Source organism: Polyodon spathula, chromosome 7 (genome assembly GCF_017654505.1).
Source record: "Polyodon spathula isolate WHYD16114869_AA chromosome 7, ASM1765450v1, whole genome shotgun sequence".
NCBI classification, from domain to species: Eukaryota; Metazoa; Chordata; class Actinopteri; order Acipenseriformes; family Polyodontidae; genus Polyodon; species Polyodon spathula.
This window is the reverse complement of record NC_054540.1, coordinates 28,347,326-28,363,092: the sequence shown is the minus strand read 5'-3', so window position 1 is coordinate 28,363,092 and position 15,767 is coordinate 28,347,326. Positions and strand designations below refer to the sequence as shown.

The 15,767-nt window shown below is 36.6% G+C and overlaps 1 protein-coding gene across 3 annotated transcripts in view; it reads right to left on the bottom strand.

The window, feature by feature from the left end:
• The window catches only part of LOC121318489 (plasma membrane calcium-transporting ATPase 1-like), an 82,824-nt gene that overhangs the window by 42,127 nt on the left and 24,930 nt on the right, over nt 1–15,767 (bottom strand). For all 3 annotated transcript variants that reach the window (XM_041255212.1, XM_041255213.1, XM_041255214.1), the window contains exon 2: nt 10,883–11,308. In XM_041255212.1, the coding sequence (XP_041111146.1) occupies nt 10,883–11,075 (193 nt within the window). In that variant the 5' untranslated portion in view covers nt 11,076–11,308. The remainder of the gene's footprint in view (nt 1–10,882; nt 11,309–15,767) is intronic.

Below are 15,767 nucleotides of genomic sequence, written 5' to 3'. Positions count from 1 at the left end.
TAATGATCACTTCATAAATCACTAGTCGTGGTCAATGTTCGACACTTCTACAAGATCATAATATTTATAAATATCATTAATCTTGTTACGGATTGTATCAGGAAGACCCTGACGACGCACAGCCAGTATGCAACCCAATCCATGTTTTTGGCTCACATTCTAATATTTCCAGAGCACTTTTCATGAAATGAGGGATTAGTCCTGCACACTACATTGTACTATACATGATTACAATGTATTCTATATTAATCTAAGAAAAGGTACAACCTGCTTTTACATTGGTGTTTAAAAAAAAAAAATTATTCCTGTAAATGTAACCCTCCCCTCCCCTTTAAATGGTAGCCTGCTGTCTGGATAAAAGGCATGCCTTTTTGTAGGACATCATTGAACTATGCATACTGGAGAAAAAGAGCACTCAAGCTATTTCAAATATTTGTTCATGACAAAAGTATTGGCACATTTAAAGTCTGTAAAAATGTAATGGAACTAAATTACAAATATAATTGATTTATTGAAAGCTATTACACAGTAATTAAGCTGTATTATAAAGTCAATAGCCAGAAAGAAGCAATTATTTCCAACATTTGTTGAAGAAGAATATTTTGGCAAAACAGCAGATGGACAAGACCACTTGGTTTCACGTTTGAGACAAGCACTCCTACCAAACAACAAAGGAAATGGCTACAGAACAGTATCAAAAGAAATACAGAATACCAAAATCCACATATCAGAGCAATAATCAATAACTACCACAGAAACACTTGAAAAGAAGCAGGATATAAGAAAATTACAGGTACAGCAAGTAGGAGAATCATCCAAGCAGCTAAAAAACAACTAAAAAAAAACACACACACAACAGTAAGATTTAAAAGCATCAGGCACAATAGTACACAAAAGAACTGAACAAAGGCACCTGAACATACGAGCACAGAAATATGAAAACAGGAATTGAACAGGAATCTGAAGCACAACAAAATTATTTGGTCTAATGAAACTAAAATATAAAAACTTTCCAAAAAAATGGACCACAGTGTGTTTGGAGAAATAAAAGAGAAAGCATTAAATGAAGAAAATGTTGTATCTACACACATGAAGGAGGTTCAATCATGGTATTGGGGGTGTTTCAGCAGTTCAGGGACTGGAGACGTTCATGCGAGTGAAAATCAAATGAATGCAGCCATGAAGCAATACATTCTACACAGTACAATGATACCATCTGCTCGTAGGCGGATTGGCACACAGTTTATCTTCCAACACGACCCAAAGCATAGGGCTAAAACAACACTGTTCTTGAAGACAAAGACAAAAGTTCTGGGATGGCTTTCGCTATCACCTGATCTCAATCCAATAGAAACTGTCTGATCTGAAGGAAATATGCAAGACAGAATGGGTCAAGATTCCCCCAAACAAGATGCAACAAGCTGTTTAAATTAGCATAAATGTCTGAACGCTGTAATAAAAGCAAAAAAGGGACGCACAAAATACTAAAGCTGGGGTGTCAATGCTTATTTCATTTAAAGTGTTCGTAAAGTGTTTTCAAAAAATATATAACAAAATATATATCTATATATATATATATCTATATATTATATATATATATATAATATATATATTATATATTATATATTCTCTCTCTCTCCTCTACTAACAAATAATGATTGTTTACCAAAACGAAAAATTTTTTTTTTTCAAAAAAAAAAAGTTCACAAAAAAAAAAAAGTGTTTTAAAAAAAAGTTTACCAAATGCTTAATCTGTTACCTTGAATTCTGGCATATTAAGCATAGGGTGCCAACACTGTTGTCTGCGACACACATACAAACACACAGTGATTACATACAAACTGTACAATAGGCCTATACAGTAGAGTAAATTAACACCTAGCACACATCTTAATGGCCACCCTTTGTTAGGACCTTTCCAATCTGTAATTTACACTCATCCTATTTTATTATAATAATAATAATAATAATAATAATAATAATAATATAATAATAATAATAACAACAAGCATTTGAATCACTTTTCCCATGTTGACAAGCTCATACTGTCCAGACTAACGTCCCAATTTCAGCGTGTGAAAATGTGTTGAAAACAAAAAATGTAATGCCAATTATGACTCAAATGAGTCATTTAGTACGTTTACAAGACAAAAACAATCAGAAAACGGATTTTCTTAAAATGTCACTTTTCTGTGTTTATAATATTAACGATAGAAAATCAAATTAGAATTCAACTGTATACATGGACTGAAGTTTTCAGAAAACGCAGGACATTTTCACATGCAAAGTACTGTTGTAGCCTAAGTACGATTTGAACAGACCAGACATTTCTGCGACATAACAGAAACCAATCCAATAACTCAAGTGCTTTATCGAAGTGTCAGGTCTTAAATTCAAAGATTACTATACTATACCTCTAATCAGATTCCCCACAATGTGCAATCAGACACAATCAGACCATGTCATTTTAAACTGGAAAACATTTGATAAGTGTGTTACATATGCTAGTAATTGTATTCATTTGTTGGAACATTTTATTTAGATATAAATTAATTTTTGGTCTTAGAACACAACCCACATAATGGGTTAAAGATTAAGCCAGATTCTGGTTAAATTCCTACCTAGACAGCACAAACTAGAAAGAAAACAGGTTTTCTTAGGAAATTACAGTTGATTTTATGAGGGTCATAAAAACTGGCTACTTCAAAAAGATAAACTGAATTGAACCAGATGCTTTGAAACTAGGGTTAGGACAAATGGACAAAATTAACCAAGTGATAAGAGATTGGTGTCTTTCTGATTGGTTTAAGGAAAAATCATGTCGTCATTGAGACTGCATTTAAAACTGAGAATACTGAAATGTTATTTGTATTGCTCTGATCCGTGCTTGGAAAGAGGATACCTGCAAACTGCTGTCACCATGTAACCTTTAAAGATGTCTTGTTGTAACTTTTTTCTTCAATAAACTATACTTATCTGAAAGCCAAAAGAAGAAGCTCGCGATTTCTCTTTTCCTTTTATGCCTTTAATTCAACATCATTAATTTATTTAGTTGTACTGAATGACTTTTACCATGGCAATGGAAGTAATTATTAGGGCATCAAAATGGGTAGTGGGAGGAGAGTGCTTGGCTTCTGGAATGCGACTACCACCAATTCAAGCACACATGGATGACATGACAACAATGACTACAACAGTAGCCTGCACTAATCGGTTATTGGGCAAATTAACCAATAACACTGAATGGGCATGAACGCAATTTAAGCCCACTAAATCAAGGAGCATCTCTATAATTAAAAGGTAAGAGAAAGGGGTCTATATTAATGGTGAGGCAATAGCAAGAGTGTCCGAGAAGCCAGTGAAAAGTCTAGGGAGATGGTATGACGGGGATCTAAAGGACACAGTTCGTGTGGGAGACGTTAGACAACAAGCAGTAGGAGGGTTGAAGAGCATAGACAGCAGCGCTTTACTGGGCAAACTGAAACTCTGGTGCTTTCAATTTGGTCTACTGCCAAGACTGCTGTGGCCACTGACTGTGTACAAGGTTTCCCTGACAACAGTTGAGAAGCTGGAAGCTTTAATCAGTTCATACGTCAGGAAATTGTTGGGAGTTCCACGCTGCCTCAGCACAGTGGGACTTTATGGTAAAGCAATACTGCACCTACCAATCTCTGCTTTAACTGAGGAGTTTAAGTGCACCAAAGTCCGACTCGAAATGACATTAGTAGACTCACGTGACAAATGCGTAAGGGAGGCAGCACCTGTGTTGAAAACTGGAAGAAAATGGGCGCCAAAGAAAGGTGTGGAAGATGCGAAGGCTGCCCTTCGAATCAGAGATATTATGGGGCAAGTTCAGCATGGAAAAGGAAGTCTTGGTTTCAGTTCAGCTGGTAGTCAACGAGGTGTAAAAAGCAGGAGGAGAGGATCAGGTGTGTAAAGGCCGTTTCCCAGTCCAAGCAGGGAGAATGGATGAGATTGGAGTGTGGAACAACGCAAGATCAGCTGGCAAGACCTATGGACAATGGAACAGAGCAGGATCAGTTTCCTCATCAGATTAACATATGATGTTCTCCCATCACCACAGAACCTAAACCTTTGGATCGGTGAGGATCCCTCATGTCCTTTGTGTTCATCACCTGCAACATTAAGGTACATTTTGACAGGATGTAAGGCGGGTCTTACCCAAGGACGGTTTAATACGGATTTGCAATGACCAGGTACTAAGATGTTTGGCCTTAGCATTGGAAGACAAGCGTAACCTGACCAATAAGTTGCCACCAGTTCCATCAAAGCATTATACACAAAAAACAATATTCCTCCATCCAGGAGAGCAACCACTAAGAAAAGTTGTTAAAACCAAGCCTCGCCCAGGACAACTGGAAGCTGCTAGAGACTGGAAGATGCTGGCAGATGTTGGTCAACGGCTTATTTTTCCACCCGAGATTGCCACCACTAACCTTCAACCAGATACTGTCTTGTGGTCTGGATCAGCACGCCTTGTTCATCTGGTAGAGTTAACAGTGCCATGGGAAGATACTGTTGATGAGGCGTATGAGAGGAAGAAACTTCGGTATGCTCAACTAGCTGCTGAAGCAGAACAACGAGGATGGAGAGTCAGAGTTTACCCAGTGGAGGTGGGCTGTAGAGGATTTGTGGCAAACTCTACAACCTGATTTCTCAGAGATGTCGGGTTCAGTGGCCAAGAGTTGCATTGCACAGTGAAGAACTTATCTGAAGCAGCAGAAAGGAGCAGCAACTGGCTGTGGTTGAGACAGATTCTGGATGGGGATCTCAAGCACAATAGAAAGAAATCAACGTTGATGTATGGGTAAGTAAGCTGGGCTGAGCTGAGTGGGGGTGATGCTGGGACATCAGAATCACCGTTGAGCAGTTGGGGTGTTGTGGGCTAGTCGACGAAACACAGAGGATGAGAGGCACCCACTTGAAGACCCCAGAGATGTACCCTACTTAGCTCAATCCAGACTGTTGTCATACTGATGCGCTGGGGAGATCGCAATGGGTTGATCTCTGGAGCCAGCATCGCAGCCGTTGTGTGTGCTGATGTGCTGGGGAGGCAAAATAAGCTTATCCTTGGAGCCAGCATTACACTTCAACAATCAACACCAGACAGAAGGATATTTACATCAGATGGAATGCAACGCAAATGGATGGAGATGCAGATGGATCAAATTAAATTACTGTAAAGCTATGTCTTAGTTGGTGTTTATCTTGGCAGGACGCCAAGTTCAAATCTGCATGAAGTTTAACATCTACTCCCATGTAATGGAAATCAATAATAATAATAATAATAATAATAATAATAATAATAATAATCATCATCTTAATAGGGGTCTCTACAACATCTATAACATTTTTCTGGTTGTACAGTGAAAACACTGAATTTATTGAAATCAGAGGTCGCGCTAGCTCTTCTGTTCATGCGTTCCTGAAACGCACATGCCCAAAATATACATTTTAACAGAAAGGCTATGTGCATTTTGGTACATTTTTATGAATGTTTAAATTCTATAAACAGACACTTTTTTCTGTTATATACTATTCATCTGCATGTGTTTTAATATTTTTCTGTATTCCAATAACAGCATTGTTGTGTCTTAAGCAAAGATTCTTGAAAAACTGTACATCCGTGCATATGTTTTTTGGTTTTTGTATTTTTTGCCCAGCAGCTCTCACACAGTAGATCTTGCCATCTCTATAAACAAGCCATGGATACTTCATCCATACACGGCAACAGTCCCTATATGGTCGGGACTGACCCGATTTCCTAGCAAATGTCCCGCGTCCCGATGCATAGGAAGAAAGTTCCGATATTAAAAAAATTAAAAATTATTCTGCACTGTAGAGTTAGTGAAAACCACACACTGTGCTCTTCATGTGCCTGACACATATGCTGATCACTAACTTATACAAGGTAAGAACACTTCATTAATGTCTATTTTTACTGTGATGATCATCGTGTCGTGTTGAGTTTGGGGGGGAGGATTCGTCTATTATATGACAGTGTTTTTTGAGTGGCTAGTCCCATGTGTATGATGCATATGACTTACCAACACCCCCCCACCCCCCGGACGAGTGTCCCGCGGAACAGTTTCCAAATGTTGGCAAGTATGCGTCACCACCCATTCAAAATTAAGAACGTATTTCATTTGTGTTTTTGTGCATTACTATTGCTTGCAAGATATGAAGGTAAAAGTAAAGCTTGTTTTGCAATTAAGTGTTTTCTGAGTTTTAAATTATGAAACAGAATCAGCTAAATTTATCACCCAATTAAAAATAAAACCCCCAAATTTAAAGCCCTACTTGTAAGTGTGTGTTCGCATTTACTTTTTCCAAAATACCTCTGTTTTATTTCTTAGCTATACGGACCTCTGTTAATATGGGGCACAACACATTATTTTAAAATAAAATACAGTGCATGTTGGGATACTATCGTATTAATTTCCAAGGTTTATTGTGCTAAACTAAACATGAAACGGTACTTCAGTGTGGATGCTAAAGTTTGAGCTGGATTTATTAAAACTTTGAGTACAGTTCGAGATCGGTTATGTAGTGTGCACAGGGCCTAAAATTAAAGATCCTTAATATTGCTGGCAAAGCCAAATATGATGCTTATTGCTGCCACCTACAGGACTGGAGCGTACCTTAATCAATGCTGTTATATGCAGAACAGATTTTTTTTTATTATTATTTAAATAAGTATTTTATGGTCTGCAAAGTAGGAAACATATCCTTTTGTTGTATCTTTTTTTAGATCTTCAAGAATATATAAAACCACTTACTAAATTATGCAGAATGTTGGCGAAAAAAGACAACATTGTACGGGAAAACAATGTGGCATTCAAAGTGTTAAGGCCGGTTTATATTCCATCGCTCGACTGTCGATCAGCAAGGCAAACTGCGATCATTGCTGTCATGTCGCCGTGCAGTTTAAAATCGTACAAATGGTCCTTTTTTCCCCAGCTGATAAAGAATATTTGACCATGAAAAACCCATGTTCGTCCAAACAAAATAAAATAGATCATGCAGCTACCCAGCACGAAAGAAGTCACAGGATGCAACCTGTAGTGTTGAAATAAGTAAAGTCACGTTTAAACTAATGCATCAGTTAAGTCACTGGACAAACATCGTAGTGCTGTTACAAATATCAGATGAAGAAACATTTCTTGACATGTACTCGAAGGCAAAAACACATTCGTGCTTTGCCTTGTAGCGATTTACCACCTCACGACAGTTTCTAAAAATGACAAGTGAAGAGAGAGACCTCTGTCTGATTTGTGGGATTAATATATAAAAATAAATAAATAAATAAATAAATGAAATAAAAGGAGGATCAACACAGCTGCATTGGACCCTCCATTTAAAAGTTTTAGATGGCAAAAAGTAAACAGACCACACTAGCATGCGCACGCATAGTGATTTCTGGGAAGAGATATTTATATGCTCACAGAAAGGGTACCAAAAAAATAAGAAAAAAGTGCAAGAATAATAGATGCCAAGTGTGGTACTGCATTATATAAAAGGCAGATCATTACTGATGTACTCTTTATGAAATAAAAAAAACAGCCATTTTTCACTTGACCTCCTCTGATTTTGATAAACTTCTGCACATATAATTGTCTTTGGAAGAATGGTTACATTGTGAATTGTAGGACTGAGTGACATCCCATTCATGATACAGGTCAAAGTGTGACCTGATTTGGACATCCACCCTACCTTTACATGGTCATGACCTCTTCCATAATTGAAATAGAAAGCTGGTGTTGTTTGTTAAAGCTCTAGGACTATATATACATTATATCAATTTATGTGAGATACAAGATAGAAAAGTTGTGTGAATCTGTGACCTTTGACGTCACCCAGGTAAAACCACCTAACCTTGGATTTTTGTCTGTTTCTGACAGATTGTAGCCTAGACCGTTATCTACATTTCCTGCAAGTTTCATTTTGTGCCTGCCACTGGTTGAGGCAGAGCACAGAACTGAATGCAGCGTGTCAGGTGAATCCAAGTGAAGCAACTACACACCTAATACAATTAAAACAAAAATATTTATTTGCAAATACAGTATACTCTCCTATCTTGTTAAATTGAAGCTGCAGTGAACTGGTGCAGCTGTAACAACTATTAATATATTAATGAATTAACCAAGGCGCTGCAGCGTTTATTTTGAATTGATCAAAATGACTGTGGCCCTTAAACGAGGGCAGCGATTATACAATGGCAGCCTCTATTAATAATAATATGCTTTACAAACGCTGCAATACTTTATTAAATTATTTAAGGCATTTTAGAAGCGGCGCCATGAGAGGCTCCTCTGCAGCACTATACTCGTGTGTTTTTGGTCCTTGAATACAGTACATTTACTGACAGTTAATGACAGCCTATTAGGTGGGAGTTGGGAGGTTAGGGGAGTACTGTACAAGATAACCACAAGTGTGTATTGGTTGCTATGAGGCGGGACAAAAAGAGGAAAGAGAGAATGGTAGTTGAGTGTGATGCTGTTTTTCTTAACGAAAAACATTTCCTCTGAATATCTGTTTGATTTCTGTTAAAACTAATATATATCCCTACTCATTTTTTATTTTTATTTTTTTCTTCTCACTGTAATTTACCTGCTTCTTTGTAATTTCTCTGTAAGAGAAACCAAAACTAAGTTCTCATAGATAGGCTTGGCTGTCCTGGACATGTGGTAGATATCACCAAACTCAGCAGCAGTCCTCTGTATGGATCAAGACATTGGGACAGCTGTCAAAACATGAATGTGCTGACTTCGACTGATATTTTAATTAAATGTTTCCTTCAGCTGGGCCATCATCTCTTGATATGCCTGAGCCTGCTCCTTGATTGTTTCAAAGTCTTCAGCTTCTGTCTATAGGATAACCTTTCTTAGCTTTCTCTTCATTGCTTCTTCGATCTTCTTCACCTTCTGAGCTGCTACACCTTTTGTGACAATTTATCTCTCTTCAGTGGAGATTCTTGTATTGACTCCTAGGCCTTGTTTACTTGTGAAATCTCATGTTCCTTTTCAGCTTGTTTCTCTGGAACTCCTAGAGCTCACTTTGTGCTGAAGATTATGTTTGGTCTGGGTCAGAAGGATGATGGGCTAGAAGCTTCATACAAGGGTAACATAACTTCTGGCCATACAAAAAGCTCAGCTTCTGGTGACCCTTGATCTGCTTCTTTGTTAAGGTGCAACCTTTAGTGCAGCACACTCCACGAAGCTTTGCAAATAAGTCACAGCATGCTTTGATGTCTTTAACACCAAGAAAGGTCACTGGAAGTACTTGCCATTTATGCAACAAATTGTCTTCAATATCAAATAGACTGCAAAACTGCAAGAATTTTAGCTACAAACATTTAACGTCAAAAATGTTAAACTGATAAGTATAATATATAAATGTTTTTTGGAAGAGTATCAGGACTCACCTTACATTTTCTTGTTTTTTCACTTTATAAAAGGGCACCTTTCAGTATTGAGCTGTATTTAGTTCACCTGTGCTACACTTTAGTCACATGTGCTAATTGGCCAAATTGGTTAATTAACAATAATTTGTTACAGCTGCACCAAATCACCGCAGCTTCATATATTTTGTTTAATTGTATTAGGCGTGTAATCGCAACACTTAGACACTCACCTGACACTCTACATTCAACGCTGTGCTGTGCCTCAACCAGTGGCAGGCACAAAATGAAAAACTTGCAGGAAACGTAGATAAGGGTCTAGGCTACAAATCTATCAAAAATCCAATGTTAGGTGATTTGACCTGGGTGAGGTCAAAAGGTCACATTCACAAAACCTTTCTACCTTGTATTACACATAAATTTTGATAGGAGTCATATTTGAGAGCTTTAAAAAATGACACCAAAACCAACTTTCTATGTCAATTATAGAGGAAGTTATGACCATGTAAAAGGTAGGGTGGGTTTCCAAATCAGATCAAGCTTTGATGACCTGTAACTCATGAATGGGATGTCACTCAGGCCTAAAACTTACACTGTAACCACTTCTCCCAAAGGCAAACATGCTTTTTTATCCCACTCAAAAGGAGGTCAAGGTTTTTGGTAATTGATATCATATGGAATGACCCTATAGTATGTAGGGACCAAACTCAAACTAAGATTTTTTTTGTGAAGAACAAAAAACAATGTCATATTTATAAAATATGTTACATGAATGTAAATGTATAAGCAGATTTTACTTTTAATTTATTCGAGCACTGCAACGGAGCTACGCTCAATATGTATAATTTGATATATTGGGCAGCTGATACCAGGATATTAGATGTAGCCTACTGTAACACTTGTATATCCATTACAAACATCAGCCATCTTGACCCATTCCTAGACTGAACATGCTTATAGTTATACCGTACAACATACTCTTATTTTTAAGCCGCTAGGAATAAATTAGTATTTAACATCCCAAAGAATTCCTTCATGCTCCTTCATGTGTAGTAACTTTACATAACAAATCATATTGTGCCAGTGAAGGACAAACAATATAGGCCTACTTTCCCAAAGGGATGGGATCTTAAATTGATGTTTGTCACCAACATTATGACTGCTTTAATTAAACAAATTGTAAACTTTGATTCCAATGTGACAATATCCTGGCAAATTGGGACTGTCAGAATGATAAGGGCACTACAGGCACAACTTTTGTACTATTCCTTAAATTAAACTTATGAACAATGATTACATTTTAAAATTCAGAACACCATTATGTACCAGTATTTAGTTAATGACTATAATACAGAAGCAATAAGCATCAGATTTGGGCCTCAGTTTGACAAAAAAAGTAGTTATAGCAGTCCAGGAGCAAACTATTAAAAACAGTTTTGTATAAACAAAGTTCATAGTTACCTTCAACAGGTTGTGTTTTCAACCTTGAACAAAGTCCTGAAACATCTCCATAACAGTCCTCTATTTTACGTAATCCCTCTGCCCCCCGTAGTTCCATAAGATCTCGCAAATCTTTAACTGTGACTCCAAACTCTCCATCATGGTTGGCCTCTGCCACAGAGTTCTTCACACCACTGTACGAATTATTTGCCATTTCTCCTGGCCTATGTACAATGATGAGGAAAAGGTCCTTCCACAATGGAGAAAGAAATCCCTAGTAAATGTAAAACAAATATTTCCAGCAAGATAAAGTCTCTCAAAGATGCAGACTATCAGCTGGCGGCATGCATAATGCAGACAAATTCATAGCCATTTTCTCAAGACTGTCAGGGCTATTATTCCATATTGACAGATGTGTTTTCGCTGCTCCGCTGGATCTACAATGATCTGAGGAAAAAGAGAAAGAAAAATTTTAAGTTACTGCAAGGTCACATGTAATATAACCCAGTTTGCAGGAGTGGGATGTTAGCAGAGTGGTGGTCTTCCAATAGAGAGGTAAACCTTAGATCACAGATCAAGATGGTTTGTGGATATTGAAGATCTAAGAACAGGGGTCTTGACCCTGTGTCCTGTCCAAATTATCCTGAGGTATGTAAACTTTTTCAATATATACAGTAGTAGCAATATAGTAGGGCCTATTTTGAAATAAGTATGCATGTCCAAAGGAATACCCTTACTAAATACTAAAAGTTAAATAGACAACATCAGGTGAGTATACTACTCCAAGGAGAAAAAGCAGCTACAGCCAAGTTCTGAAAATAGCTTGGATATATGTGCTACCAGACACTGGCACTTGTTCAATATGAAATGGTATACTTTGAGGACAAATATCATGACTAATTTGAGGAACACCATGGGAACCAGAATAGTACCACAGCATATAGACAGATCACACAAGACAGACATGACCATGGCTGTTTGCATCAAAGGTTTTTGTTAAATTACTGCTCACAGTATATTTATTAACATACAACAAAGGAATAGACTGTCCACATTCACCTGATGATACTGTGGCATTTGACTGGTTGACATATGTTTTATTTCTGAAAATAATAATTCACTAAACTTGTCGCTCAATTGCTTTAGGCTGCAGTGTTTCCCTTAGAAAATTACTAAGCCCGGTGGTGGTGGGGGGTAATTTTGCACAAATGCAGGTGTCGTCTATGCATCTTATTTTTTATGGCTTGGGGGGGGTGGGGGGTGGGAGCCATGGCCTTCTGATAAACATATTTGGAAACTGGAAGTCAGTAAACCTCAAGGCTGTGTTTCAAACAAACACTCATGTCTTTGATATTTAACAAGTTTGATTTACCTTACATTGACACATCAACACACAAATCTTAATTCATGCAAGCAAACTGAAAACTGATTATTGGAGGAAGTGTCAAAATAAATCTAAATACTTTCCCATATGGATTATTAACTGCATTATACTTCTTCATTGGTAATTTACGCTTTTCACATTGTAAAATCGTTAGGTTATACAAATCATTTCCTTTAGTTACCAATCAAAAGTAACCTATTTATTTTTTAAAGGTTGTAAACATACCATGGTCAATGTTGTACAGCCATTGACTGCAGTTCAATGTAAAACATTTACTGTTGACTTTCTGTGAATGGACAGAGTAACGTCAACATTTGCACTGACCATTAAAAGTATCCTTGTTTTGAATTATTTACAGGTTATTGAATAAACAAAGTAAATTGACTTCAATTCATCTGATGTCAGTACTTGATGGCTAGTTGTAATTAGTAATGTTAAAACTACTGTAATGTTGGAATGTATTTTCTATTGTTTTGAACAGGTTACAATATTTACACTTGATTATTTTATAAATATTATATGTTATAATTAAAGATATGTAGAATATTTAGGTTGCTATAAGAGGTGTATTTTATTTTGAATACACTACAGCAAAAACTATTATTTGGTGGTTTGCGCAATATTATGCTACTGTTGCTTTAATTGGAAGAGATACATGCTGTGATGTTGCCACTCATTGAGTTCTGTATTTTAATTCGGTAAACAAAAGGAAAAGCTTGTGCCTAAGGAATTAGGGTATTGAATGGAGAAATCTTGTCTTGGATATTGTATGTACACTTTGTGAACCTGGCTAAACTTTACTGGCTTACACTGTTATGCTGTCTGCTTGTACACACGCAAATGCCTTTTATTCTTTTAGCGTAAGGCACCAGAGTTCAGGTAACCGAATACACAAAAATGTTGCACCCTGTGTATTCAAATAGGAAACTAAATCGAAATTCCCATCCATAATCCTAAAACACTATTAAAACAATATTCATAATACAAAATAACAATCCTTCTTAGAGCGTTGTCGCTTGTGCAGCCTCTCCCAAATCAGCGCCAATCATGCCAGGTAATACCAACGAGTCCTGGAAAGATTGTGAATGGCATTTTTGATCTGAACACATCGGATCCCAAATCAAAAAGTTAAACAATTTGATCATGTATTTGGGTATCCATCGGAACATCTTAATGTGAGACTGTATATGGTGTAAATGAAATGTTGAATTCACAACAAACAAAGCTGCGGTTTTATCTACAAGTCTGGGAAATTGACGCAAAACAAGGCAGAATGTTTCTTTTTTTCACTATCATAAAATGAATTCAGATGAAACCTCCACTCTAAATGTTCGTCTTCATTTTCTTTCCACAATTACTTTCTTTAGGATTTATTGATTTCAGAGCTTTCCTTTTGGATTATTGGTTGTTTAGTTGTAGAAATCAGAGTTGTAAAAGATTTGCCATGTCGCGGGAAGGAGTACCACCAACACAGCACTTTGGTATGCAGTCTCAGAGTCTGACTAAAAACAAACCTGAAAATTAACTTCACGCCCGCAATTAAGATTATTACTTTTATTTTTTTTCTATTTTGTAAGCCCACCGGCTGCCTTTTTTCACCCAGCCAGCTGCCGGGCCTGTAGAATGGTAGGGGAACCACTGGGCTGTACGCAATGCAAAAAACACACCCTATAATTCGCAGGTATTAAAACAGCCCTTGACCAAGGTCTCAGTTTGCTTTTCACTTAGGTTTTTTTTTGTTTTTTGTTTTTTTTAAGCCAACACCAAAGTTATCACTTAAAGGTTAAGGAAGCTACACTTGCAAATGGATCTGATTAACCAGAACAATGTTTCAGATGATAACTGCTGTACAGTAAGGAGTTATCAAATTCCCTTTTAATGTCCACTCTTCAAGTTACACCATTGATCAAACCAGCAAATTCATCAATGACCTTTTTTGTTCGACTCGTAATTCAAACAGAAAATTCAACATTTCACTAACACTGTTGGCATCTCCCCTAGACAAAACCACTGTTGACACAGGATTGTTTTTTTTTTTTTTTATATACACTGGATATCACTCCAAAAAGTCATACATTACAGAAGTTGATCATGTTTTCTTAAATGTTCTTTAAAAAAATATCAGTAACACTTTAAAATAATGGCCACACATTCAGAATTAATTCTGGTTGAATACCACAGGAATAACACTTGAATATCATATTTCACTTCCTCTTAAGTAATTTACTTTGAATTTAGCCTTGTTAATTCATGTGGATTTAATTACCTGCATTCATTCCATGTAACAAATGTTCACATGTATAAGGCATGCACTCATACATGAATTAACACTATTCACAATCTCACAATTAATTCATTATGAATTTGCAGTGTTACCAATATATCTTCATCAACGGCTTTCTGTAGCATGTCATCCATATTCTGTCATTTATGTGTGCCAAACAATCAAGTGCCAAATTTAAACTGTACAGTGTTTTACCAAATCTGAGGTCTACTGCATAAAAAAAAAAAAAAAAAAACCATACAACAAAACGAACTAAACTCTAACCATGCTTTTTCCTAAATACAGACAGACCCTGAACTGAATTGTTTTAAGAACTGCCACACAATTCCAAAAATGTCACAGCTTCAATACCGTACAAGCAAATGTTCTGTGGTGTCAGGGGTGGACAAATCGGTAGTCCGGGACTACTAAAAATTGAGTCCAGACTACTGTAATGCTCCAAAGCCTGCAGGACTACTGCAGGCTTTCTTAGGCAGTTACTTCAAAAGATACCTATATAGAAGATCTTTGGTTACTTTGCACAGACAGACCAGCTCAGTTTACTTCCCGTTTAGTACACGCCTACTCAGTTGAAGCAGTAGCTATAGTAACCAGCAAATCCAATCGTGATTGGTTCATGCCATTCAATTTTTTTTTATTAATTTATTTATTTTTTTAAATTGCACATTAGTTGCTTTAGGCCACCAATTTTATTTGTACGGTACTACTGTATATTGACTGTACAATAATAATGCATTTGTTTTCAAGACATAACACTTGCAGAGTTTAGTTACTGATAATGCGCAGTGGATACAGCGAGTGTGAGTGCACAGGGTAAAAAATAAAAAAAATCCTTTTTATATATTTTTTTATAGACATTTCTATGAAAACGTAAAAAAAAAAAGTAAACGGTACAAAATTGTTTATCTAATGAAGACTGGTAAAAGGTGGGGCTAGGTTCTACAAATGGCACAGGTGAGGAAAACTAAAAACACTATTAGTACTACAAGTGCATAATTCCCAAAGTCCATTTAGGACCCAGAACATGATTGTTTTAATTTGTTACGCAGTGAATTTTAAAACTAATGGTGAGATATTGGTTGGTTCAAAAACCCAGACTGATAAAGTTGGGAAAAATAATGCAAATGATGCGGTCAAACATAATTCCCTACATTTTATATAAAAGGAAACTATTATTAGTTTATTGTTTGGTAGAAATATTAACAGAAACTATGTTGTTAGCAAACTTTGGCAGTTTC